The sequence below is a fragment of the Lacerta agilis genome, chromosome 2, assembly GCF_009819535.1.
Source record: "Lacerta agilis isolate rLacAgi1 chromosome 2, rLacAgi1.pri, whole genome shotgun sequence".
In the NCBI taxonomy this organism is placed as follows: Eukaryota; Metazoa; Chordata; class Lepidosauria; order Squamata; family Lacertidae; genus Lacerta; species Lacerta agilis.
Window position 1 is genome coordinate 12,217,988 of NC_046313.1, and position 25,573 is coordinate 12,243,560.

General features: G+C 43.6%; 1 protein-coding gene across 1 annotated transcript in view; it reads left to right on the plus strand.

The window, feature by feature from the left end:
- Nucleotides 1-25,573, plus strand: part of LOC117040688 (serine/threonine-protein phosphatase 6 regulatory ankyrin repeat subunit C-like) — a 31,653-nt gene continuing 6,080 nt past the window's right edge. The window contains 12 exon segments of the mRNA XM_033138621.1: nucleotides 1-169; nucleotides 6,505-6,588; nucleotides 12,790-12,868; nucleotides 14,247-14,317; nucleotides 18,997-19,197; nucleotides 21,175-21,262; nucleotides 24,263-24,279; nucleotides 24,281-24,334; nucleotides 24,336-24,372; nucleotides 24,375-24,406; nucleotides 25,056-25,268; nucleotides 25,409-25,487. Of these exon segments, the coding sequence (XP_032994512.1) occupies nucleotides 143-169; nucleotides 6,505-6,588; nucleotides 12,790-12,868; nucleotides 14,247-14,317; nucleotides 18,997-19,197; nucleotides 21,175-21,262; nucleotides 24,263-24,279; nucleotides 24,281-24,334; nucleotides 24,336-24,372; nucleotides 24,375-24,406; nucleotides 25,056-25,268; nucleotides 25,409-25,487 (982 nt within the window). The 5' untranslated portion in view covers nucleotides 1-142.

Consider the following 25,573-nt stretch of genomic DNA (forward strand, 5'->3'; position numbering starts at 1 on the left):
GGCGGGCTTAGTTTGCTCTCGCCGCCCGCCCCACCACCAGCAGCCGGAGGGCGCCGCGGCAGCCGAAGCGCGATCGATGCCGGGAGCTCGGAGGAGGCGGCGGCGCTGCTGAGCGAAGCGCGGGGGGCGGCCCCGCCCGGAGATGGGGATTCTCAGCATCACGGACCAGGTACCGGGCTGGGGGGGGGTGCGTGTGTGTGTGAGAGAGAAAAAAGGAGCTTTCGCCGCCCTCCTTCCCTCCCTCACCATCCTGCACAACAAACATAGGCACCAGACCCGGCCTCGGCTCCCGCCTTCCCGCGCTCGGCCGCGCCGGCTACGCTAGCTCGGGGATGCGCGGCCTAGTGTGGAGCCGCCCACCCTCGCGCGCCGGGAGCGGCCTTGCGGTCTCGTCTGAGGCGCTCCGGCGGCAGCGGCGCCGGAGCCTCCTGGGAACCCCGGCCTTAAGACTGGAGAACGAGGGCAAGCAGGAGAAAAGGAGGCGAGCGGGCGGACCTGGGCCCGAGCCAGATGCTGTCGCCGCCGCCGCCGCCATCCCGAGAAGGCCGCCGGCGCCCGTGCTCCGCGCAGAAGCCTCTTTTCTTTCCCGCCTAAGGCGAAGGAGCTCCTTGTTTTCCAGGCTCTCAGCTCTATTCCTTGCCTCTGCTAGAAAATCCCTTCGCTTTCCCCTCCATCTCTGTCATATCTATCTAGCTATTTATCTAATCCTCGGAACCAGCTTTTTGACTCGCATTTGCACCTGCGAATTCACCCACACACATACACAAGTTTCTCTTCTCCCCATTGCTAATACTTTGTGCTAGCTTCTCTTTCGCTCTCTTTCCTGCTTTCTGAGATTCAAACATTCCCCCCCCCCCAAATCTAAACGATATTTTCCCTCTGTTGCCAGAGGACCTTTTGTGTATTTTTAGAAGTGGCAACAGAAAGGTGAATTTCACACACACACACACACATCATCATCATCATCATCATCATAGTATTGGGGTGAAAGAAGAACTTGTACCTGGCAGGACTTCTCTTTCTGTGCAAGTTCTAAAAGGTGCAGGAGCCTTCCCCAGGTATAGACAGATTTTTTCTAGGAAGCCTGTTTCTTGTCCATAGTCTGCTTCCCCCATCCATCCAGTGTATCTGCCCATGGTTCAAGCCTCCAGTTACTTCTTAAACTGGTCCAAGGCAAATGACAATTCCTTCTGGCCAAAGTCAGGCTTGCTGCTCAGCTGCGTTGTGGCACAGATGGGCAAGAAATTTTTCATGGACTTAGTTTCTGTTCACATGCATATAAACACACTTGCAAAAGGTGACTTGCCCCTTTTCTACCACCCTCTCCCCTTTTGCACCTTGTAAATCTCAAATCCTTCTAGTGCTATTGTGCTTTTGGCCTTTGTGTTGGTTTTTTGCGTAGCCTGTGCATTTTCTCCATTCTTGTTACTTGCATGAGGTTAATCTTGCTTATCTCTTCCATAAAACGATATATTTCCATTAGGGTTGCCCTATGTTTCCCAGTAGATTGGCATCTGATCCTCATTCTGTGAATATAGCAGGAAACATGTTGAATTTCTCTTACACCCATTGCTTCTTAAAAGATGGTAAACTTGATGACAGTTGACCATCCGATATTCTGTTACAGGATATAATGAAACCCCAAGGCTTCTGCATTAAGTATTCCTATAACAGGGGCTTCCCTTACTTAATGTAGAAAATAATTACTATGTGCATGAGTAAACTTAGGGATAATAACCAAAACTATCTTACTCATTTTTCTGTTTCTCCAGAAATCCCAGAAACATTTATTCTTTTAATAATTCCACTTTTAGGAATTTTGCCTTTTTACTTGTGTGCAATGTTTATTTGGCCAATGCAGATTCACTGCAGTGCCTGAGATTACATCCACAACACATATTTAAAGCACTCTTATGGCTCCCCACAAATAATCCTGGGAACTGTACTTAAAGGGTACTTAGTTAGGAGGCTCTTCACAGCTACATTTCCCAGCACCCACAGTTTCCGGTGTTGTTTTCTGGTGTTGTTTTGAGTTTTGTTTGGTGGGGAGCCATGACTGTTAAAGTGGTGTAAGCATGCTTTAAATGTATGGTTTAGATGTGATTTGAGTTCTGAGCTCCATCTGATCGATCTGCATAGCTGTCAACTTTTCCCTTTTTTTAAGGGAAATCCCCTTATTCCGAATAGGATTCCTCGCAAGAAAAGGGAAAAGTTGACAGCTATGTCAATCTGCCTAGTGGTAGTAATTATTATCATCATCATCATTATTGGTGAAATGCCTTTCAGGAGTTTGGGTAGTATGAGTGGAGGGCCTTCCCTGCTATCCATCTGTTGCCATTGGGCAAAGAAGGAACAGAGCTGGTTCTCCATGACTGTCTCTGGGTCTCACTTGCCTGAATTATAGACAATGGGTTGTCATCCCCCCACCTGTCTCCTATTGTACAGTGGTACCTCTGGTTATGTACTTAATTCGTTCCCATTCTTAACCTGAAACTATTCTTAACCTGAAGCACCACTTTAGCTAATGGGACCTCCCGCTGCGCCGCCAGAGCACGATTTCTGTTCTTGTCCTGAAGCAAAGTTCTTAACCTGAAGTGTTATTTCTGGGTTAGCGGAGTATGTAACCTGAAGCGTATGTAACCTGAGGTACCACTATACTAGTCAGGGACTTACGTGTATGTGCAAACAGATGCACTGCCTCCTCCATTTTTTGGAGGTGGAAGCCAGAATCTGGCATATATGATAATTGCTTCCAAAGCATATTCAATCACAAAGTGCATGGCAATAATTCTCATTTATCTTCATGTCAATCCTATGAGGTAAATCATTTATATTTAGCCCTGCAAAATTCCAAGTTTCCGATAGCTTGAGCTAGAATTTTTTTTTAGTGGGTTTTACCTCTGGACCCATTCTGGCTGGCACTAAAAATCTGAAACAGGTTCTTGGAAATTTCTAAAAAAAATCCCAACCCCATTAATATTCCCATTATGTTGATAGATAGGTGCCATTAGGTTTTCCAGGTCCAGCACTTCAACCACACAAATTTAACCTGGATTTTTGAAGCTAAAGCATTCACCTTATTGGGTGTGTCATTCCAGCTGCTCAAGGAGATCCCCAACTCTAAATTGTGGAGGCATGATGATCATCTAGGAATTGTTCTTCTCCCTAAAGGAGGGATGCAGTGTCCCCTGCATTCCATCTGGATGACTCATCCCTCTCCCTTTATGCCTTCCTCCTTTTGCTGCTATATCCAAGCACTCTGGTGGAGGGAAGTAAACCTGGGGTTAGCTGGACAAAAGCACTGCATCTGGAAAGATTTGCAGAGGCTGGAGTTTTTCTTTTGGAAGACGAGATGAGCAGATGGTACTGGCAACCACTCTGCCTTTCTACTAGGCTGCACTGTGTGTAGGAGGGCCATGGGGGCATTTGTTACAGCTCCACTGTATTTTGCCTCTTCTCATGGGATTGCTGTTTAGAGCTGTGCCAAGTAGATAAGGGGTCCATCTTGCTTGTGTACTTTGATTGCATGCCTATTCAGTGTATGCCTTGCAAACCAGAGCTATAAATGATAAATAATTGAGTCTTACAAGCCTTGCGTGTTAAGCATTGTGTGTGCACAAGGAAAGGCTTGGTAGAGTTATGCAGTCAAAATGAATTTTCATTCTGATCAGTGTACATAGAAATATGCAGGATGTGTGTGTGTGGACTGGGTGGTATTGAAAGGTATAGCTGCTGACAGAATAGCTGAATAGGCATTGTGCCCTTAGATCTGTGTGCTTTATTTCCCCTAAACAATTGTGGAATATCTTTAGGTCAAACTCCAGGACATCTTCGTAAGTTTTATAGGTTTAGGTTGCAATCCTAACCATGTGCATTCAGAAGTGAGTCCTGTTGAATTCAGTGGGGTGACTCCTGGGTAAGTGTGGTTGGGATTGGAGCCTTAAATGTCCAGAAGGAAGTACAAATTGCAGAGAACTCAGAGGAGGTCTCCTGTGTTGCATTGAAGCTTGGAACAGGCAGAAGTGCCAACATTCAGCATGACGTAAGACCTCTATTTCCTTTCTTTTGAGTCCTCTGGAATGAACAGAAATGTTGGAAGTGGGGGAGGTTCTTGCATTTTACACTGAGCTTTCGGGCATACAGAAGCACTAAGAGTTGTGCTGATTCTGCCTGCTGTAGAGCTGTGCATACCACAGGAATCTGGGATAGGGGGAAATGGCAACTCAGAATAGTCACTTGTCTACTGAGCTGAGCCAAAATTTGTGGATACTTGCCTTTGGAACTACAGATATCCAGAAGATTCAACATAATTTTCTCTTTATTATCTATCGTCGGTAAAAGGCAAGCTCAGAAGTATTTGCATGCAGCAACCCTGTGAATTTAGGTACCGGTAAATGTTTTCCTTCATTGACTTGGTGAATTGTAGTTACACTGTCAGTAGCCTGGAGAATTCTGGTGCATCCGCCCTGACTTGTTAAATTAAGCATTTGCTTTATGGGTATTTAGATTAATTGGCTCATTATTTATATAGCGGTTTCTGTCTCATATTTCTAATGTCCGTGCACCACTCAAGAGTGTACTACAACAATTTAAAGCAATACAACATACAACAAACAGGCAATGAAAAATATACGATAAAAATAAAGAGGCAGAATAAAATGTGAAGGAAGATATGACAGACATAGGTTTAAACATAGGTTTAAACAAAACAGCAGCACCTTGAAGGCAAAGGGCTGTTGGAATACGAATGTCTTCCCCAGCTGGTGAAAAAAGCCATAGGGGGCATCCATAGGTTAATGTGTTCACGATATTGGTGTAGCCACTGAGAAGGCCCTATTGCTTGTCACCATCAATTATGCTTCCCCCTTAGATGCTTCCACCCTGCTTCTGATCTTAGGAAGCAGGTTCCGGTAGGTTGCTATGGGAGGAGGTGATCTCTCAGGAATCCTGGACCCTAGCCATATAAGGCTTTAAAGATAATCGCCAACACGTATTGTTTCTGTTCTAGGGTAATTGACTTAACACAATTGCTTTTTTTAAAAAAGCAAGAAGAAATACATTCACAGAAGTCAGGTATAAAAGCCTGATAGAGGCTTTTACTGAATTTGGCCCTTTGCATCCTGTGCTTGGAAATCTCTATATTTGTAGTAGCAGATATTATTTAGTTTTTCTCTTGTATTTTACTCGTGTGTACTACCCTGAGATCTACGGAAGAAGGATGATACACAAATTTGATAGATAGATAGATTATGGGGACAACATTTATCTGTCTCCAGTCTGCAGGGACCTCACTTGTTCATACCCTTGGGTAAAGCTCATCAGGCCATGCAGATTTGAATTCATTTAAAGTAGCTAGGTGTTCCCTTACCACCTCTTTTTGTACCTTGGTCTTCAGCCACCTCCTTGCATCGTTTATTCTGTTATCACCAGGTTGGGCACTGCTTTCCTTTTGGGTGAAGACAGTGGCAAAGCAGGCACCAGGCAATTCTGCCTTCTGTCTGTCACCCAATAGCAATTCTCTATCTTCTTCTCACAAAGGACCTATTACTTGCTTCAAACACAGCTGAAGAAACCTTTAAAAATTATTTTTCACCACTCTTGCAAGCCTCTGGCCCAAAATCGGTGTCTCGGGTGAGGGCATGTAATTGATTTTGCAGCTCTAGTGACACAGCATGGCTCCTGGCAGTCCTGCTTCTGTGTGTCATGTTCCTTCAGGGGTTTGCATAGCTGTCAACTTTTCCCTTTTTAAAAGGGAAATTCCCTTATTCCGAATAGGATTCCTTGCAAGAAAAGGGAAAAGTTGACAGCTATGGGTTTGTCTCCTGCTATGGGCAGTCTTCCTCCTCCCTAGGGGCACTCCACCTTTGTCGCTATTCCAGGATAGTCCACTCTGCTCTAGCGAGAAATTTTTCATCTTGCCCAGGAGCTCAAAGTGTTAAAAGGCAGGCCTCAAGTTGCTGTACCTTCTCTTCCAGCAAGGCAACCAGCTTGCACTGTTGTAGTTTTGCACATTCTCACGTAGGAAGACAAACATGGTACAGGTGTTGCAAGTCACTGCAGCAGTTCCCTTGCCGTCCACGTGTCTTGGTCCTATGTATACCATGAGACAGCACTCCAGGCCTCTCCTTCAAAATACCCTCAGAGGTCCTGGTCATGAGCTCCCAGAGGCTGCTTTTCAAGGCCTCATTTTTCACAAAGGGGCTCACAATATAACAAGAGAATACAGGTACAGGGGACAACCATTTTGTACATGTTTGATTGGCACAGGACCACTGATGCATGCTCCATTTTCTGCCCCAGAAGGGGGTAGGGTGGGCTTATGCACACTCCACCAATATGTGTAATGACCCAGGGTGCAATCTCTGCGCAAACGGGGAGTTGCCTCTAAGTAAAAATAACGAAGATCCAGATTTGGGGGGGGGGAATGAAATAATAAGCTAGCACATAACTATTCCCTTTCTCATCCTGCTTATTTTATAGTTGCTCTTTTCTCCTCCTTTATAGCCTCCTCTGGTCCAAGCCATCTTTAATCGTGATATAGAGGAAGTACGGTCATTGCTGAGCCAGAAGGAGAATATCAATGTACTGGTAAGTTTTGGAGCACCAGTTTTTCCTTGTAATACTGAACCTGCTTCTTTCAACTTTGCATGAAGATTACATTTTCCTTTTGGCTAAGCTCCCCTCACCACTGCACACACATTGTGGGTAGAGCAGGGGAGTATGAATTGATCCATGTACTATGTGTCCCTTTTAGAATTTGTGCTTAAGAGCTAGATGTGCTAAAGCAGGGGTTGGAAGCATCTTTGGGCCCATGGACACATTTGCAAACTAGCAAAGCTGTTGTGGACACCATGCACACACTAACTATGTATATGTGTGTGCACACTGCAGTCACATACATGCAATCACTCTCCCCTTCTGCTAGCAATTAGGCTTTAAAAACCACTGCTGGTTTATTTCAAGCCTAATTGTAATTTCATGTTGTGAACTGCCCTGATGTGGATAAAGGGAGGTATATAAATTTAATAAATAATAATAGAATAATTTTAGCAGGTTGAGGGGCAGAGTAGTTGAAATTTGTGGCTCCAGGGAAGGCCTCTGCAGGTGCTGGTGTGCCCACAGGTGCAACGTTGGCAACCCATCTACTAAAGTTTCCCAGCTTAGCAAGCTTAAATGCTTGTTTTAACTATTTGATGTTTTGCCATTGTGGTGCAGTGACTGGATATTGGTCTTTGACAGACATGGGTTTGGAATCCAGCTTAGTCACACTCTTGGTGGGTTTATTGCTTAGTTTTCATCTCTGGACCTCAGTTTCCCATTTGTAAAATGGGAATGTTGGTGAACGCAGGGTTGTTGCGGTGACAGATACAGACTGTGAAGCACTGTGCAGACACAGAATTGGTATACAGGGCTGAAAGGCCCACACATCACCAGTAAATGTTGACTTTGTTGGGAATTGGCTGTACCAGATGTATTGGTCTAGCTGTACAGAGCAGTGGGTGGCACTGGGATCAGCTGTTCTCTTTGGCACCAAGTGTGTTCTGGATTAGTCTTGTGGCCTCTGAGTGAGAACAGCCTGTGTTACAATGGTGTTCATCTTGTTCTTGTCTAGCCCACAAAACAGTAATTGGCTCTTCATTTCATCTTAGCTCATTCAGCTGAGGCGCATTTAATATAGGCCCATTATAAGCCGATTTTGTGTGAGAAGGTGAAACTCTTAGTGTTTGGAGCAAACCAGGAGGTGTGACAATTAAATGCATCTTAGGCTGTCTCCAGAACATATCAGTAGTAGCCCAGACTCAGGAATGTGAGAAATCCAGAGTCTTGAGTGTTTGAGGACATGAGCAGCAAGTTTGATGAACTGGTAAAGAATACTCATCAAAGCAGATTATACATATTTGGGCCATATTTCCAGTAGGATAATATGATGGTTTAAGCAATTAGTAGGATTTCTTTTGGATTGCATTTGTTCTGTTCTGGACACCCAAGTTTCAGAGTGTTCTAACAATTAGATTTAAGGAGCATCCCTTGGGAAAACCTTAAAAATCTAGCTGCTGCAAGGGGCCAAACCAAACTTCCTTCTAACTGTGAGCGATTCTACAACACAGTATTACAGGAGGACTTGGTGCACTGACACGTGTTGATAGCCAAGGGCTGCTGGTTTCTCGGGAACACAGAGTGATTTCTCCCTCTTTATTCCACCCTTGGCACAAGTGAAACAAACAAACCAGGAAGCTGCAGTTAAGCATGACTTTTTGCAATATCTGAACTTGGGATCATGGTTTGTATTTTCCTAACAAGCCAGGATTGTCAGCCAGCCATAAAATGAGCCCCCCCCCCCCAACTGTTGGCTTATGAGGCCTGGCTCATTAGGTAAAACACAAACCACAATACAAGATTCAAACGTCATGGAAAACTAAGCTTAATTATGGCTTCCTGGTTTGTTTCTGCCCCTCAAGCCGGAGAGGAGTAAAGGAGGAGTACTTGGATAACATGCTGCATTCCAGTAAGTCAGGATAGCCAGCAGCCCTGGTTTATTGTAACATGCAAACATTCATGTTTCCCATTTAACTAAGAAAAGGTTGATGCAGCTGCATGATTGCCTTTTATTTAGGGGCAAAGATGTCAGCAGATGACTTGGGTGTGCGTGGAGGGGGGAGATTTAAATGAAAAGTGGTGCTTTATTGGGTTAAACTAGCGACATGCAATCTACAAAATGAAAATGAGAATATTGGCAACTGTTTACCATGTTAATTGGAACAACCTATTATTAAGCAGATCCCTGATCGGCAGGATATAAATCTGCTGCCTCTTGAAATAGGCGACAAACAGACTCTCCCAATAGTTCACATGGACTAAGCCATGGACTGAACCCCCTCAACCCAAGCCACAGTGTGCCACATAGATAGCAGATACACTGCCAGCAAAGCGCATAATTCCAGGTGACCAAACGAGTGCACTGAGCTAAATGAATCCTTGTTGCACTTTGAGTAAGATGATACTTTTTATTGGACTTGGCTCTCAGGCTGAAAATGAAACCACACTGTTGAGCTTTACAGTACTGTACTCATCTCCATTGTCTCTTGAGACGGACAGATGCCAGCAACACATTTACCATCGTGACTAGTAGCCATTGATAGCATTATCCTCTGAATTTTCTAACCCATCCAAGTTGGGGGGCTATCTGTACATCCTGAGGGAGTGAATTCAGTGTACACTGTGCAAAGTAATTCCATTCGTCTTCATTGGGCAATCTCTGGTTCTAACATTTTCAGAGAAGGAAACATTCTGGGGGATATTCAATGCTAGTCCTACTCAGAGTAGACCCCTTGAAGTCAATAAGCATGAGTAACAAGTTCTGAACTCTGACTTCATTGAACACAACCATCTCTCTGCATATTATTCATTATTTTGGAAACCTCTGTCGTGCCTCCCCTGTTGCTCACTTTTTTCAAAATTTGATCCTCACCTGATCCCAAAACTTCCTGTATCTGATGGAGACGGCTAAGCTTGATGTCGCTGGAGTGTGTTACAATATAATGGGCCAGTTATATTTTGAGTCTGGTGTGTCTAATCTCCAGGTAGGGGTATTATCTGTTAGTTGTTACACTTGTGCCACAGATGACAACATGAGTCAGTTAGGCTCAGGAGCTATAGGTCACTTCAAACACAGTATCTGAATTCAAACTCTTGGTACATTTTGATGAAGTACCTAAAGATGATCTCTGAAGTTCTGAAAGCTTGTTTTGATTTCCCCCAACAGAAGTTCTGATAAATGTTAGCTCACATATTTTCTACTTCTTATTCTCGGGGATGACCATAGCAGTAACTGATACTTGGCAGTGGTTCATTATTGTTTGTAATAATAAAATAATAGATATTCAGGGGTATGTTTCTTTTCTTTCATTTTTGTATGGTCACCCTGCTTTGGGTCCATTGATTAAAAACTTGGGAGAAAATTACTTGGAAAGCAACTCATGTGATATTTTCCTATCCGTGCTCCCTGGAATAAAAAAGATTTACAGCTTGGTCCTAATTATATTTGCTTGTAAGTTCCACTAAATTTATAGAACTAGTGTTCTTGTGCTTAAGATTGCAAAATGAGGGTTAAATGCTTTCCTCTGATCTTGGTCGTGCACTTTGTGTGTGTCAGAGGGGACCTAAGCAGCTAAGAATTAAAAAAATAAAGAAAATAAAGATAGTTGCTTGAAATGGATCGGCTCATCTGTGCTGGTGCACACTTTTCTAATTCAGTTGTTCTGCAGCTGAGAAATGAAATTAAGTTTGGCTTGATTGCCAGACTTTTGCTCTTTTTTATTTTTTCACTTACTCTTTTTTTTCTTTCTTTTTACCATTGAGAGATGCCTGTGGAACCATAGGGGTGAAGAGCAGGTTAATAGTAGTAGTAGTAGTAGTTCAGGACTCAAACAATCCATGTTTCAAATTGGCCTTGACTTTTAAGTATGGGGCTGTGTCCTTTTAACACTTTACACATTTGATCATTTGGCCTTAGAGCACTGATATCCCTCTGAGCAGTTAATGCCAAGCACTTGGCACCAAACCCAAAGGCCAAATGCTGGTTGATTTGATACAGAATCTAAGTGGGCCTTCCTGCCTTTTGATAGCCTTGATTTTATGCCTTATCAGAGCTGTTTGCCTTGCTCTTAGGATTTGCTTGTTTGGGGAATGAAGTTTAGAAGCAAATGCAGTAGCAAGGTCTACATCCAGAACAACCTTGCTTTGTCTTTGAGGGGTTCGTTCTTCCAAGTGCCCTGAATAGTTTGAAGATGTTTGTTGGAAATTTCAGCCTCACTTTTACTGCTCAGCTCAGCTCAGCTGCTATACTCTAACCCTGGGGTGGGGAACATTTTCTAAGAATAGATTAAACTTTTATTAAAAGAAGAAAGTAGAATATTTTATTAATAATAAAATAATAAAAAATATAAATATTAAGATTGACATTTTGAAATTCTCTGAGGGAGGACCTGATGGGTCAGAAATGCACTGGATTATAAAGTTTTGAACATTAAATGGTTTATTCTACCCCTTTACTCTCCCCTCTGGCCCCCCATTTCCCTCTTTTTCTACTCTTACATTATATAAAGGCCTTGCCATGTTGCAGGAGTGTTACAGTCATCAAATTCTGATTGCACTCCTTCTTGTTCTATTTACCACAGCATTTGAGATTGCTTAAAAGCCTTAAGGTGTATTGTTTGTTTAATTATCCAATCAACTGTAGTGGAGCTGCTATAATCACTAACATTTGTTTACTTATTTCATTTATAGTCAACCATCCTATCATCATGGGACTGAATGTGTACATAAGTTTCCCAGATATTCTCCCATCTTAGCATTAACCAGACCCAGACCTGCTTAACTTTAGCAAGATGGTTGCATCAACATTCCCTCTAGCCATGTACTGCTGCCTTTGAGTCTTGGGTCTAAGATATATGCAGCAATGTGAATTGGCTTTGTACCATTTTAAAGCACTGCTTTCAAAAGTATTTCACTAGTCATCCTGCAAGTGAAGATACTCCTTAAGAGGAGTTCACACGCCATTTCTATTCTCATTTCCATTTTCCCATTTTAAGCTATGTGTGAGAGCTTTTTTGTTATGTTTCTTTTTGAAGTTTCTGGATTTTTTTCTGGGCCTACACAGTTCTACCAATTTGTGTAGTCTTGGTGGCAATGATTGATATGTCACTGCTTCTTAAATTCATTTAATCCTTTCAAAGTCAATGTCAAGTTTTTGAAAGGCTAAATTAAGGTCTCTTACATATAGAGCATATTAGGTAAGCACATTACAAAAAATTGCACTGCATTAATTGGCTCTAACTCTCTGTTCAAGAACAGATGATGATTAGGATTAGGTTGTTGTTGTTGTTGTTGTTGTTGTTGTAAGTTTTTAATGTTTGACATTTTTGCTATGCTTTTATTGTGCTGGAAGCTGCCCAGAGTGGCTGGAACAACCCATTCAGATGAGTATAAATTATCATCATAGTAGTTAAGCTATCTGTGAGATTCATTAAAAGCAACCAAAGCAAAAGTTAGATGAGTAAATCCTCCAACAAGATATCCCTGTTCTGAGTTTACTAAGCTCATTTAACTTCACAGCAGGTAAGAATAGTCAATCAAATTCGAATGCAGTGCAGGCCTTTTGAATCCGTATCCTACATAGGTCATGTCACTATGATCAGATAGTGAGATCCAGCAGACCAGTCCATTGTTACTGGGAAAAAGCAGTGGGGCAGAACAGGCATGTGGATTTTCTTCTTAAAGGGTGAACACTTGCTCCTGGCTGAAGGTGACCCACTCTTTAAGCAAACTTTGATGGCTTGTGGCAGATATATTTTGAGTGTTGCAGTCGGTAATGCCGTGGATTAACAACCAGGTTTAAAATTTCAGCAACTTTGTCTTTGCACAACTTTTGCTATATAACATCTTAAGCTTCAATTTGTCACTGGGTAGATAAGCTCAGAGTTATTGCTACAGATTTCAGCACATCAAGGTAATTGGTCTATAGACTGAAAAGATTGGATGGCAACAACAGCATGGAACAGTATTCTAGTAGCTGGTCCTGTTGCACAATTGGACTTCCCCATATGCCCTTGAATCTGTTCTAGGGGTTCCCCCCAACCCTCTGGAACAGGGGAAGGAAAGGAGGCGAACGTTCTATTGCACAAGCACAAACAATTGCACTGATGAAACAATTGCCTTGGATTCCTCCCATGGCTTTTAGATTCCACTTTAACATCTTCCATTTATCTCTATTGTGTTTCCCCAAACCAGGACCAAGAGAGACGAACCCCTTTGCATGCAGCTGCATACTTGGGAGACGCCCCTATTCTTGAACTCCTAATACTATCAGGTAAGAAGTGAAGGTGCATGTTCTGGTTGATAAGAGGTGTTGTGCGGAGGTTGACCCAGGTCAGGTCTAGCAGTTTCAGGGCATTTGCTGAATAGAAAAAGAAAGCCTACCCTTCCTATCCTGAGGGAACTGGTGGCAGTTTGGTGCAGGCTTGCATATATCACTGCCCAAACTGTCAGAGGTGGCAGAGTCACAGAGAGGATCGAGTAACACTGATAGATCCTGTGCAGTCCTGCAGTTGAGAGGTGGTGGTGGGCAGCTTTATATTCCATGTTCAGCTCCGGCTTCAGGCAAATTGCTATTGCTCATTCTCTGTTAACAAGCCTTTAAGGCAGGAATTATAATGATCTACAATTTAAACAGTCACAAGAATGAATGAGAGGATCGTAAAGTGCTTTCATATTAAAAGTGCTAAAGTTAGCAGATTGCTACTAGTAATATTATTGCAGTCATGATTCTGCAGCAGCAAAGATTTATGGAAACATTCTAATTCAGTGAAGCTACATTATTTTGAAACAGACAGCTCTATCCACTGTAACTCTTCCTGTGTGGGTTGCAGGGCAGAGTTGGCTTTCTGGACAGTGAAGCCAGCACAGATGGTTCTCAACGCATATGCCAAATGTCTCCAAGTTAATGGTAATGGAAGAAGTTGGCTATTGATGGTATATAATTTTAAAGCAAGCGTTTGTTTTTGAAAGCTGCTGGTTTTCAGATATTTCTCTTTCGATGAGGATTGGGACACTAAATTGTGTGATCCTACTTGTACAAACTAATTATTCTTCCTTTTCAAGCATTTTTAAGCATGGCTTCTGATCATGGTATCTTTCGTTAAGAAGAATTTTGCATCTCTGTCCTTGTGAGAAAGTTCTGTGAGTCAGAGGTTCTTTTCATTTAAACAACTGGACTGCCTTTATCAGTTGCATAGTTAAAGTTAGTGGAAGTGAGACTGGATTTTGTACAGTTCAGGAGGCCAACATAACATTAACCTTGAGGTTTGTGTGATATTGATACACCATGCTCTTCAGTCTAAGGAATAGCACAATCAATATGTGCACAACTTATTTGCAGCTTAGCTTTTTGAATGGTGGGCATTTTCTGAATACAGTGCCAATGTTCTCTCCCTCTTAATCTGTCTGCTACCATTTTTGTTGCAAAACAAGCAAGACCCATATCTGCAAATACATTGTGAGATAATGGCTACAATCCTAGCTCCACTTACCAGGAAGCAAGCCCCATTGAATTCAGCAATACTTCTGAGTAAACATGGTTAGGATTGCATTTTAAGGGGATAAATGGGTTCTAATATTGGGTGCAGGGACAAGGGATGCTTTTCATCAGTATAAGACCTTGCTTTATCTCTCCTATCCACCTTGGGCAGGTGCTAACGTTAATGCAAAGGACACCCTTTGGCTAACCCCGTTACACCGTGCTGCAGCTTCTCGCAATGAGGTAGGTACTAATAGTTCATTTGACCTGTTTTAATTCATCCTGTTAAAGTGGCAAAGGAGATGCTCTTTCTCATAGGGCCCTCCTATAGCCACCCTTTGGGCAACTTCATTTCCCCCTTCATATGCCAGTGGTTCACAATGAAAACCAGTAGCTGTCTTGAATGTCTGCAAACAAGAGTTAGCTTAATCGTGAAAGGTGGAGCAAGACCTGTTGCCTTCCTTGTAGTTCATCTTTGTGGGCCTTATTATGACTTAATGTAGCTGTGGTAAGTTTCAAGTGAGGAGGGGTACTGCTACATCTTGTGTCCCTCAAATTTCCGATTGCTGTAGCCTGTTTCTTCCCCCTCCCCTTTAATTAAAATGGATGGACAAATCAGTTGTGTACCTGAAAAGAGTTTGAAGTCAGAGTTACCTGTCCTTGAAGTTTGCTGGAATGAGGGAAATTACAGAATAGTGTCTTATGTTCCATAACCCCCATTCCATGGTCAGCATTTCTACTGAATACCTATTTTGTCTGAATTAAGCTTCAATTTGTTACCCTTACTCTTGTCTATTACCACTTCAAAACATGGACCGGCTTCCCTGGAATTTGATGGAAAGGAGAGACACCAAACCCTAAAAAATAGTGCTTTATTGTGGATGCTAAATAGAACTGGGTACAAGTTGGAAGTAGGACATTGGCCAAGGGGTCTAACAGGAATCCCCCAGCAGCACCTTCTAGAGCCACCTTCTAGAAGTCCACAAAATGAAGCTTGCAAGTCCTGTCCCTGTCAGATGATTACGAGAGTTGATGGTATTGAAAGGTCTTGCAGAACCATCAGAGAAATATCCCCTCTGCCAATTCCTGATGTATATAGCCCACTAAGGTGACTAAATCTGCCTCAGTCCCATAATCACACTTGAAGTAAGATTGAAATGGATCTAAATAATCCACCTCGCCTACCTGGAGTGTGATGCCACTCACAAACTCAGGTGTCTTGCCCAGAAATGGAGTATTGGGGACAGGGAAGATAAATTATCCAATATGATGAGCTTCAAGGAAGCTTCTTAAAAGACATTAGTGCCCTTGCTCGGCCAGTTTCCTTGGCAGCTATTATAAGCCAAGAAGGGCAAGCATGGAGCACACACATAGTAGATCTCACCCTTCCATGGATCCTGTCCATATGCCTGAGCTGTACAAATTGAAACTGTCCCCTATAACTGGACAAGTTAGTCTAGGCTTGTCACCTGCCCAACTTTTTATCCAAAAACAGCTAATTTGTGTAGAAAAGAAGATTAGTAACTTTTGTACACTTGTTTACAAGGCTTCACTAGTCTACTTTAAAGTCATAAATCAATATTCTGTATTCCAGAGTGTTCAGATCTGCAATTTCTGCACAAGCTGAATGCATTATGAATCTAACCTGGCCCTGTGTCACAGAGACAAGGCTGCTCCCAGTGATCATTTTTAGCAGGATTAGGAAGAGATTTGCACAGAATGCATGGATGTGGAAGCTCCCTTTTGCCACAGACACACACACACACATGCACACTCAGTGATCTAAATAGTGCAGTAAACTAAAGTTCCCTTAATTTTCTCACAGACTGTTCTTTTTTAAAATATAAAATGTTGGTATTAATATTTTATTGAAAAGGTTTCAATTATAAAGAAATAAAGTGATAAAAAGAAAAAGGGACAAAATGTGTAAGGATATACATGCATACAAATATATATGCATGCAAATAAACGAAAAATACCGTAACCCATCCATTCTTTTATAAAGTTGATATTATTATCACAGCCTGTTCTTGACAGAATTGTAGAAAATGCCACCCCTTTCCTGATTGATGTACTGTATTAATCTTACACGCTGCTACATTAATTCAGAGATAGAGAAGTTTGCATTGCTGTGAGTAGGATAACATCCATAACTTGATAATAGAGCAGCTTTTCATCCTAAGGGTGCTGTTGTAATACGTTGCTATATTTCTCTGTAAAAGCAGAAAGTTGCCTCTTTTTTTTGTACAGATGATTGTGGAGTACGTTTTATGCCCTTAATTGCCCAAAGACTGGGCACCCAAGAGACTGTCCTCCTGGAAAAGCTTCCGCTGTTCCTTAGCAGAGTCTGTTAACTTGTGTAATTGCCTTTTCCTGCTGACCTCACAGCTTCAGGCCATTTCCAGCAGCCAAGAAGCACCACTTAAGCTGGCTCAATTAATTCACCTCTTTGCTTCAGAAAAGCGTCAGCATTTTTATTGATGCTTGACTTCCAGGGGCAGGGTGGGTGGTTCCTACTCCTGAGTTTGTAAGGCAGCAAGGAGAGACTCTGGTATATTTCCTTACACAAATGAAGAAAAATGTAAGCCCCTGGGCTGCTTTTGCCTCCTGCCAAGCGTCTTAAACATCGCGGGCCACCGAAGAGCATTTGTTAGCTACAGGATCACAATTACTCAGCGGCAGCATCACTCTAGATGTGCCCAGAGAGAGAACTAGCAACTCCTATGGTGGCTTCAGCAAACTGTATGGGTTGAATCTGACAAAGTGATTATGTGAGCAAAATGACGTATGCTTGCGCAGTAGTATTATTATTGCTACTACTGTGCTGTTATTACATTTATTGTTCATCATTCACTAGCAGGTCCCAGGATTTAAAATTTTGTATGGTGGTACCTTGGTTCTCGAACTTAATTCATTCCGGGAGTCCGTTTGACTCCCAAAACTGTTCAGAAACCAAGGTGTGGCTTCTAATTGGCTGCAGGAGCTTCCTGCACTCAAGCGGGAGCTGTGTTGGACATTCGGCTTCCGAAAAACGTTCACAAACTGAAACACTTCTGGGTTTGCAGCGTTCGGGGGCCAATTTGTTTGACATCTAAGCCGTTCGAGCACCAAGGTACCACTGTATTAAAAACAGTTAAAATAAATTACAGTCACGGAAATAGGGTGGGTCTTAAAAACACAGGTCTCAGGTGTTAAAGAGGTGGTCTTCAACATTTTAAGCTGTATAGTGAAGGTGCCAGGCACATCTCTGTGGGTTGAGGATTCCACAACTTAAGGAGCCCAGGTTTCCAAGTCATTTTTCAAGGGCAGCCTCACGTAGATCACATTGCAGTAATCCGTTCTGATTGCTACCAGAGCATGGAGTACCATGAGCAAGTGCTCTCTCTCCAAAAGGGGATGTAGCTGGAAACAGGCACCCCCCAAGTCCACCTGGGCCTCAAGCAACAATGTTGGATCCAGGAGTTACCCCCAAGCTACAAACCTGCTCCTTCCAGGGGAGTGCAACCCCAACCAGAGAAAGTCATCTTACTCTCCCTCTCTTCCTGACGCTCCCCAAATCTGCTCTGGAGAGTTAGAGGAAAACCCAGAGCTGTTGTGGCAGAAGTCGCATTGCATGAACGGATGTCCTTCTGCTTGCACAGTTAACTTTGTTGGCTGTAATCCTATACCAGGCAGCGTGGGCGTATTATTGAAACCAAGCCAGCTGCCATGTTTGTGAGGCCTTGGATCTAAAGCCCTTCTTGGCTGGGTTCTCATCTCCTGCCCCCACCTGAGACTCACATGAACCCTTGCTGCTGCCTCCCCACCCTCTTCTCTGGTAGTCTCTAACACTCTCACCCTAGCTGTCTAGATCTTGAAGCTTTGACCTGACAGTAAGCTGCTTTTAGAGAGAAGACTTCCTTAGAATTCAGACTAATCTCATTTGAGCTCAGAGGCTTGACACACTGAAAGTACGAATCTGAGCATGCGTGGCACCTTGGGAATTTGGTCAAAAGGAGACCGCTTCACATTTTTGCCCTTTCAGTTGTTGTATCAATTCAGGTGCTTTATTTAATATTCTGCGTATAGCAGGTGCCTGTAATACTTAAAACTCTTTGCCACCAGCGGACCAGCCAATAATTGACACCAAGACCTGATTTCTTAACTTCCCAGGTGTTCTATTCTGGTTTCGGGCTTTTTGAGCCTCACAGGGTTAAGAAGATGAAGGAATTGGTAATAGGGTGAGGGATATATTGAGTTGTGCCTTACAGTGTTGGCTCCTCTTTCGGCCAACAGCTTTTGTGGGGTTCCTCGTTGTGCCTCCGCTTAGCTCTGCTAGATCACTGCATCTTGTAGCGCCTTATGCAAGGATGCTCTTGGTCCTTCTTATATTTCCCAGCAGCAGATTCTGCAGTGTTTTAGGTTTTGTTCAGTCATTCAGCCGTGTCCGACTCTTCGTGACCCCATGGACCAGAGCATGCCAGGCACCCCTATCCTCCACTGCCTCCTGCAGTTTGGCCAAACACATGCTAGTCGCTTTGAGAACACTGTCCAACCATCTCATCCTCTGTCGTTCCCTTCTCCTTGTGCCCTCCATCTTTCCCAAAATCAGGGTCTTTTCCAGGGAGTCTTCTCTTCTCATGAGGTGGCCAAAGTACTGGAGCCTCAACTTCAGGATCTGTCCTTCCAGTGAGCACTCAGGGCTGATTTCTTTAAGGATGGATAAGTTTGACATTTTTGCAGTCCATGGGACTCTCAAGAGTCTCCTCCAGCACCATAATTCAATGTTTTAGGTTAGCTTTGTTTTAAAATTCCAACTTTGCCATGCAGCATAGTACTATCAGCTTGTTCCTCGGCTCTTTAATTATTCCTCTAGCCATCCTTTGCCTTTCTGAAGCACTCTTTTTAAAAAGACCTCTCTCTATGTGTTCTGTCCCTGGCAGAAGGCACTTAACCTCCTCCTAAAGCACTCTGCGGACGTCAACGCTCGCGACAAGTATTGGCAAACACCACTGCACGTTGCCGCTGCCAACAGAGCCACCAAGTGTGCTGAGGCCATCATCGCCCTGCTAAGTAGTGTTAATGTGGCAGACCGCACCGGCCGGACAGCACTGCACCATGCTGTACACAGTGGGCACATTGAGGTAAGGGTGTGTTTCTTTTCATGGAGTGTTTTCTGTGCATTCCACCTCTGTTGGATAAGTAGTGAAATGGGGGGTGGTCTAGTCGGAAAAGCATTTGGGGCTTAAGATAGAACAACACTGCGTGGAAAACTCATGCTGTAAAACTCGAGTAGCCGCTGCTATTGTGGGGAAACATCTTTCTGCTTGACACTTTTCTGGTGCAACCCCCACCCCCACCCCACCCCCACCGTTTGCAAGCCACTTCTTTCCTCGCATGGTTTCAAACTTGTTTCTTGGAGGAGAGATTTGCCTTCAGGCAAAAAGAGGAGGCTGTCAGGGTTGGGTTGCAGCAGACAAGCAACAGGTAGTGGGCAAGTTCAGCTCCCCTCTGCCGCTTGTGGACATTGTTGCCCTTCCTAAAACCTGCTTCCCCCTGATATTTATTTAATCTATTTACAGTCGTACTTTGTTTTACAACCGGGATCCGTTCTGGAGCCCCAGCCACTAGCCAAAAAGGACGCAGGGCAAAGCAGTGCGTCTGTGCACACGCGCGGAGCGTGATTTGGCGCTTCTGCACATGCTGGAGCGGCAAACCCGGAAGTAACCCATTCCGGTACTTCCGGGTTTGCCGCGGTCGTTCGCTGGAACGGACGCTAGACAAGGCGGACGTTTGCGTAGGTATTTCTGTACTTCCTTCCAAAGAAGCCCAGGTTGGCAAACACTTATTTGATTTAAAGAATGCAATTAAGAAGAAAATAAACAAAAATGTTCTAAAACCATTAAAAGCACCTGAAAAACAATAAAGCATCTCAAACCAATGTAAGAGCAGATGCAACCAAGTCACAGAAGCAGATGCAGTGGTGTTGCTACATATGTTTGTAATTCTGACAAGAAGGGATCCTTTGCTCCTCCTACAGACTCCCTGAGCGATGACAGGAACTCTTTGGGCAATATGTTCAAGGTGTTGCATATCGGCATTTGCACCTATGTAGAATCTAGCAGTTGTCACAGGGAGCCTGCTGGCTGAGCTTTTGCTTTTTGAAGAGAAGCAAGTTACGAGTCCTTATAGCTTTAAAGAAAATTCTCAGAAAATGTGGTTCCTCTTCTCCCGCCACCAGTATTTCAAACACAGAGGAAGTGCACAGGAGAATGGACTATATATTTCAGTCTGCCTTCCTTCACAACAACAAAAGTTCAGCATGCAGGGTTGTATCTAACATGAGTCCTGCTCACAGTAGACCCATTGAATTTAATATACCTCAATTAGTTGTGTCCATTAATATCAGCAGATCTGTTCTGAGTGTGACTCATGTTGGATACATGCTGCTGCCCCAGAAATGCCAACCATAAGGTAAACAGTACAGAATGACGGAAAGGGTAACCTCTGTCTTAGCTATAAAAGTGCCAGAATTTCATTTTGTTTGGAAGCTCAAAATGCCGGCCCCTTTCTTCAGATTGTGTATAGTGTCACTTTCCTACTTAATTGCCAGGCAGAGGTGCAGTTACAGGCTTATCTGCCTTCCAAAGCTAGCTTTGCTGAGAAATAAAACCTGGCTCACAGTCGAGTACACATTTCTCTTATGTAGTAAAGGTGGTCTTTGGGGCATCACCTAACCTAGACCTTCCCTTGCTGCTTCTGTTTGCTGTTAGGTGTGCCAGTGGTGCATGGAAACTGTGTATGAGTAGCTGTCAAGAAGAGAGGAGTTGAGTGGGGAAATGGCTCAGAATTTATATCTGTATTTATTTGTTAATGTGGCTTTATTTGTTATTTCTGTGACATTTGTTGTTGATTTTGTTTTATTTTCCTGTACACCACTTAGATATATTTTCATATTTTAAGCAGTACAGAGATTGCCTTAAAAAGCCCTAAATAATAAAGTCCAAGGAGACAGGTGCTGATTCCACAGCACTGTACCGACAGGAAGCGCTAAGTAAATGGATGTGCTTTCATTTAAAAAAAAATCTGTTTGTGTCTCTTTCTTCTTCACCTTTTCTTAGATGGTTAACCTGCTCTTAAATAAAGGGGCCAATCTGAGCACATGCGACAAGAAGGAGAGACAGCCAATACATTGGGCAGCCTTCCTTGGTATGTTTTTCTCTTCCTTTTGCAAGCCCTCTGCGCTCTTTCTCTCTCTCATTTGTGTGTGTGTGTGTGTGTATGTGAGAGAGAGCACATGCGTGTGTTGTGATCACACACACACACATGAGAGCGAGAGAAAGAGAGAGAATGTGTGTAATCATATATATGGATCTTTGAGGAGGAGCTTATATGTAAAGGGATAGAATATTCTGAATACATAACCAGCAAAGAATGCAGGATATTGGAGTTCTGGTGATCTGCGAGCCAGGAAGTTGTTGGTTCAAAGCTCACCTCTGCTCAGGCAGCAAATGTAGACTTTTACATCTAATGCAAGAGATGACTTGGCAGCAATGGGTCATTCCACTCATTCTTTCTCTAGTCTCCTCCCTCTGTTCATCTCATCTGATGTGGTGAACAGGGTTCTGGGTGTGCTGCAAAGCTGGTGAGGGCTGAGTTACCTCCTACTGTTTGGGTAATTAAAGGTATGCACAGTGTATTCAGGTTGCAAGGTGACAACAGCATTTCTGCCATGAATTTACCTGGTATTATTAGGTTAACCTTTTGGAATGCTCTTCCCCCCACCCCCACCTTGCAATCTACAATATGGAATAACAGTGCCAACTTGTCTCATGTCACATATTAATGAGGGAAGCGGGTGGCGCTGCAAACTAACCACTGAGCCTCTTGGCTTGCTGATTGGAAGGTTGGCGGTTTAGATCTGCGTGATGGATTCCCATTGCTCTGTCCAGCTCCTGCCAACCTAGCAGTTCAAAAGCACACCGGTGCAAGTAGATGAATAGGTACTGCTGTGGCAGGAAGGTAACAGCGTTTCCGTGCACTCTGGTTTCCATCACGGTGTTCCATTGCACCAGAAGCGGTTGAGTCATGCTAGCCACATGACCCGCAAAGCTGTCTGCGGACAAACACCAGCTCCCTCAGTCTGAAAAGCGAGATGAGTGCCACGCCCCATAGTCGCCTTTGACTGGACCGTCCAGGAGTCCTTTACCTTTTAATGAGAGATAACATGATGTGCACTGAATGCTTAGAAAATGTTACATAAAATGCCTTGGGGGTTGCACCACTCCCAGCTGGGGAACCGGGTTCGCGTCTCCGCTCCTCCACATGCAGCTGCTGGGTGACCTTGGGCTAGTCACACTTCTCTGAAGTCTCTCAGCCCCACTCACCTCACAGAGTGTTTGTTGTGGGGGAGGAAGGGAAAGGAGAATGTTAGCCACTTTGAGACTCCTTCGGGTAGTGAAAAGCGGGATATCAAATCGAAACTCTTCTTCTTCTTCTTCTTCTTCCCAGTCCCTCACAGCATGGTGGGCCTGAGTCAAACCAAGTAACAAGGTTGCACATAGGTGATAGGAAGTGAGACAGAAGGGAGCACTCATGTTTATGGCCAGAAGCAGGAATCCAGTGAAGAGCCAAGGTGGAGGAAGACCATGACTTCAGAGGGCACCTCCATGTGCTGTCCAAGTCGGAGCCAACCACTGTACAAACTCAGCTGATGTGTTGCCTCCCAATGCCAGTCTTAAGGATGGGTTTAACTCTGGGCACCATTTTGAAAATGGCACTTGGGCATTTGTAACTCATTCTGCTTGCTTCATTCGCCACAAGAGTTAGGCCATCACAACATGCTATGGTGATGATGATTGTTGAATCTGCTGCTTAAAGACTACCTTCTGATTCTTTTTCTCCCAATGGAAGGAGTTCGCTTTTGGGGAAGGCTTCTTTTCGTTCAAAGATCTCTTCCACCCAAAGGGAACCCAATCACACAAACAGTCATTAAGATACACCAGCAGCTATTAACATACTATCTAGAGCTGTTAACACCTCATTAGTCTTTTTTTGCACTTCAGCTGAGAAGGGGGGGGGGAGCTGCTTTTTTCTGCATTAAGAAGAAAAGCTGCATGTTTAATCATCCTTTTGTACCCTTCCTAACTTCTCATGATCTTAGTACAGTAAACGACACATCTGAAGCAGTTTTGTACAAATTCAAAGGTAGGCCTAGAAGTAGGTAAAGAAGATTTCCTTAAATATGTGCAGGTGGCTCTCAACATATGCAGGGGTTTCATTCCAGGGATAGGGTGTAAAGCCAAATTAGGCATGATTGTCAAAGTCTTTTTCCCCAGACTTCCACCCTCCCCCCCTTTTTAAATTTTTACAGACTTTTTTGTGTTCTTACCAAGCATGTAAAGCTGAATGCTCACGAGTTAAATGCTCACAGGTCGCAATTTACCCTTTTAGGTCCATAGGTTTGGTTTATGAAATTATGTAAAGTAAAATTGTGCTCAAATTAAACTGCCATTATCTTTTTTAAAACCACCAAACAAAGTTGTCAAATCAAAGAAATGGACTGCCAAAGCATAGAAACCTGAAGTAAGTCTAGACGTGAGCAGATAAACATACCGGTATATGGAAGTGGCAAGTAGGGAAAACATATAGATCACAGTGTGCAGCCCTGTTCCTGTGTCAGATGCCCTCCACATGTGCCCATAAGCTGTGAAGCACGGAGCAGTGGAGAAGAAAAGTTTGAAATCTTTCATTGTATGGTAGACGCTGAATCTAAATTTGAATATCCTTGTTTTGGGTGCTTTTTCTATCACCCAGTCCATGGAAGGAGAGGGAGAAAGATACCTGATCTAGTGAACTTCCTGGAATGGACAAAGAAATGAAATCTTGCAGAAATCACCACATTTGGCTGTCTATAACGTAGTGTGAATTGGCTCAGACAACCTTTAAGGTGACAAAATCCACAGCTCGGCAATAACTATTAGCACCAGCCAAATATCGCAAAAGCGTGGCAATTTTTGATTCTGTGGAGTCAGGAGTGGTTTATCCCTCCTTATAGTCCAATGCTACCTTCATTGGCTTCCAACATGAGGAGCAAATCTCTATGGGAGTGGGACGCCTTGTTCAAATTGCTATATCTCTCTGTGTTTGCCTGTGTTGCCTCTCTGTGTTTGTTATACCTCTCTGTGTTTGTACATTGCCTCCTCCCAGGGCATCTGGAAGTCTTGGAAGCTGCTTGTGGCCCGAGGAGCTGAAGTTACGTGCAAGGACAAGAAGGGTTACACCACTGCTGCACACGGCAGCAGCCAGCGGCCAGATCGAGGTGTGAAACACCTGCTGAGGCTTGGAGTAGAGGCAAGTGCTGTGAATGTACCAATCAATGGCCGCTGCTCTTGCTTATTCTGACCTTACTCTTACAGTGTGTACCTGTACTTTGAAACATGTTTCAAACAGGTTAGGTGCTGTGGGGAGGGGATTATTGCAACTACGAAAAAACCTGGAAAGAGCTTTGTCACACGGATCTTCATAATGAAATGCATGGGTAGCCCCAGTGTTAACGATGCTTCCCCCTTGCGATAACGAGTTTTCAAGATGCAATGTTTAACAATAAATGTGGGAAGTAATTGCATGTGGATGCTAACTTCCGTCTTCGTGTTATTTTACTGGTGATTTCTAATGCCTGCTGGATTCTGTCTCCACAACCAGCGCAACAGGCAGGAAAAAACAATGTGCGTATGCAAGGGAATGTACTGCTTAGCTTTTTAATCAAAACCCAAGGTCTTATACTGGCTTCAACAAACCCCCTGCTTATACCTGCTGCTGTTTAACTAGCTGGTCTATTTTTATTTCAAAATAAATAAATAAATGAAAAAAAAAATGGAGCCGGCAAGCACAGTAGGTTGCTGTGGCCTTGGGCAGCCCATAATGCAGTTGCTGATCTTCTTTCTGAGCAGCATTGGTACGGTACGTTCACATGCTTGTCTTTTTACACTTGTCCTTGTAGATTGATGAACCAAATTTCTTTGGCAACACTGCACTTCACATTGCCTGTTACATGGGCCAGGATGCTGTGGCCAATGAGCTGGTCAACTATGGCGCCAATGTCAATCAGCCCAATGAGAAGGGCTTCACCCCCCTGCACTTTGCTGCCGTCTCCACCAACGGAGCCCTGTGCCTGGAACTTCTCGTCAACAACGGAGCTGACGTGAACTTTCAGGTATGAGCACTCAAGTCAGGATTCGGTCAGGCTTTGAGTGAAGGAGGTGGGAGTCTCAGCGAGGATGGGAGAACTAAAGGCAAATTTATATTGTAGTTAGCAGGATGTGTCCATTTACTAACTTGCTTTGATGTTTTCAGAGTAAAGAAGGGAAGAGTCCTTTGCACATGGCTGCCATTCACGGACGGTTTACACGCTCTCAAATTCTCATACAAAACGGTAAGCTCTCAGTCACCCGTCGGTATTTATGCTTAATATTTAACAGTCTTCCTTTCTAATTAGAGGTATTCACTATTCCTTGCAGT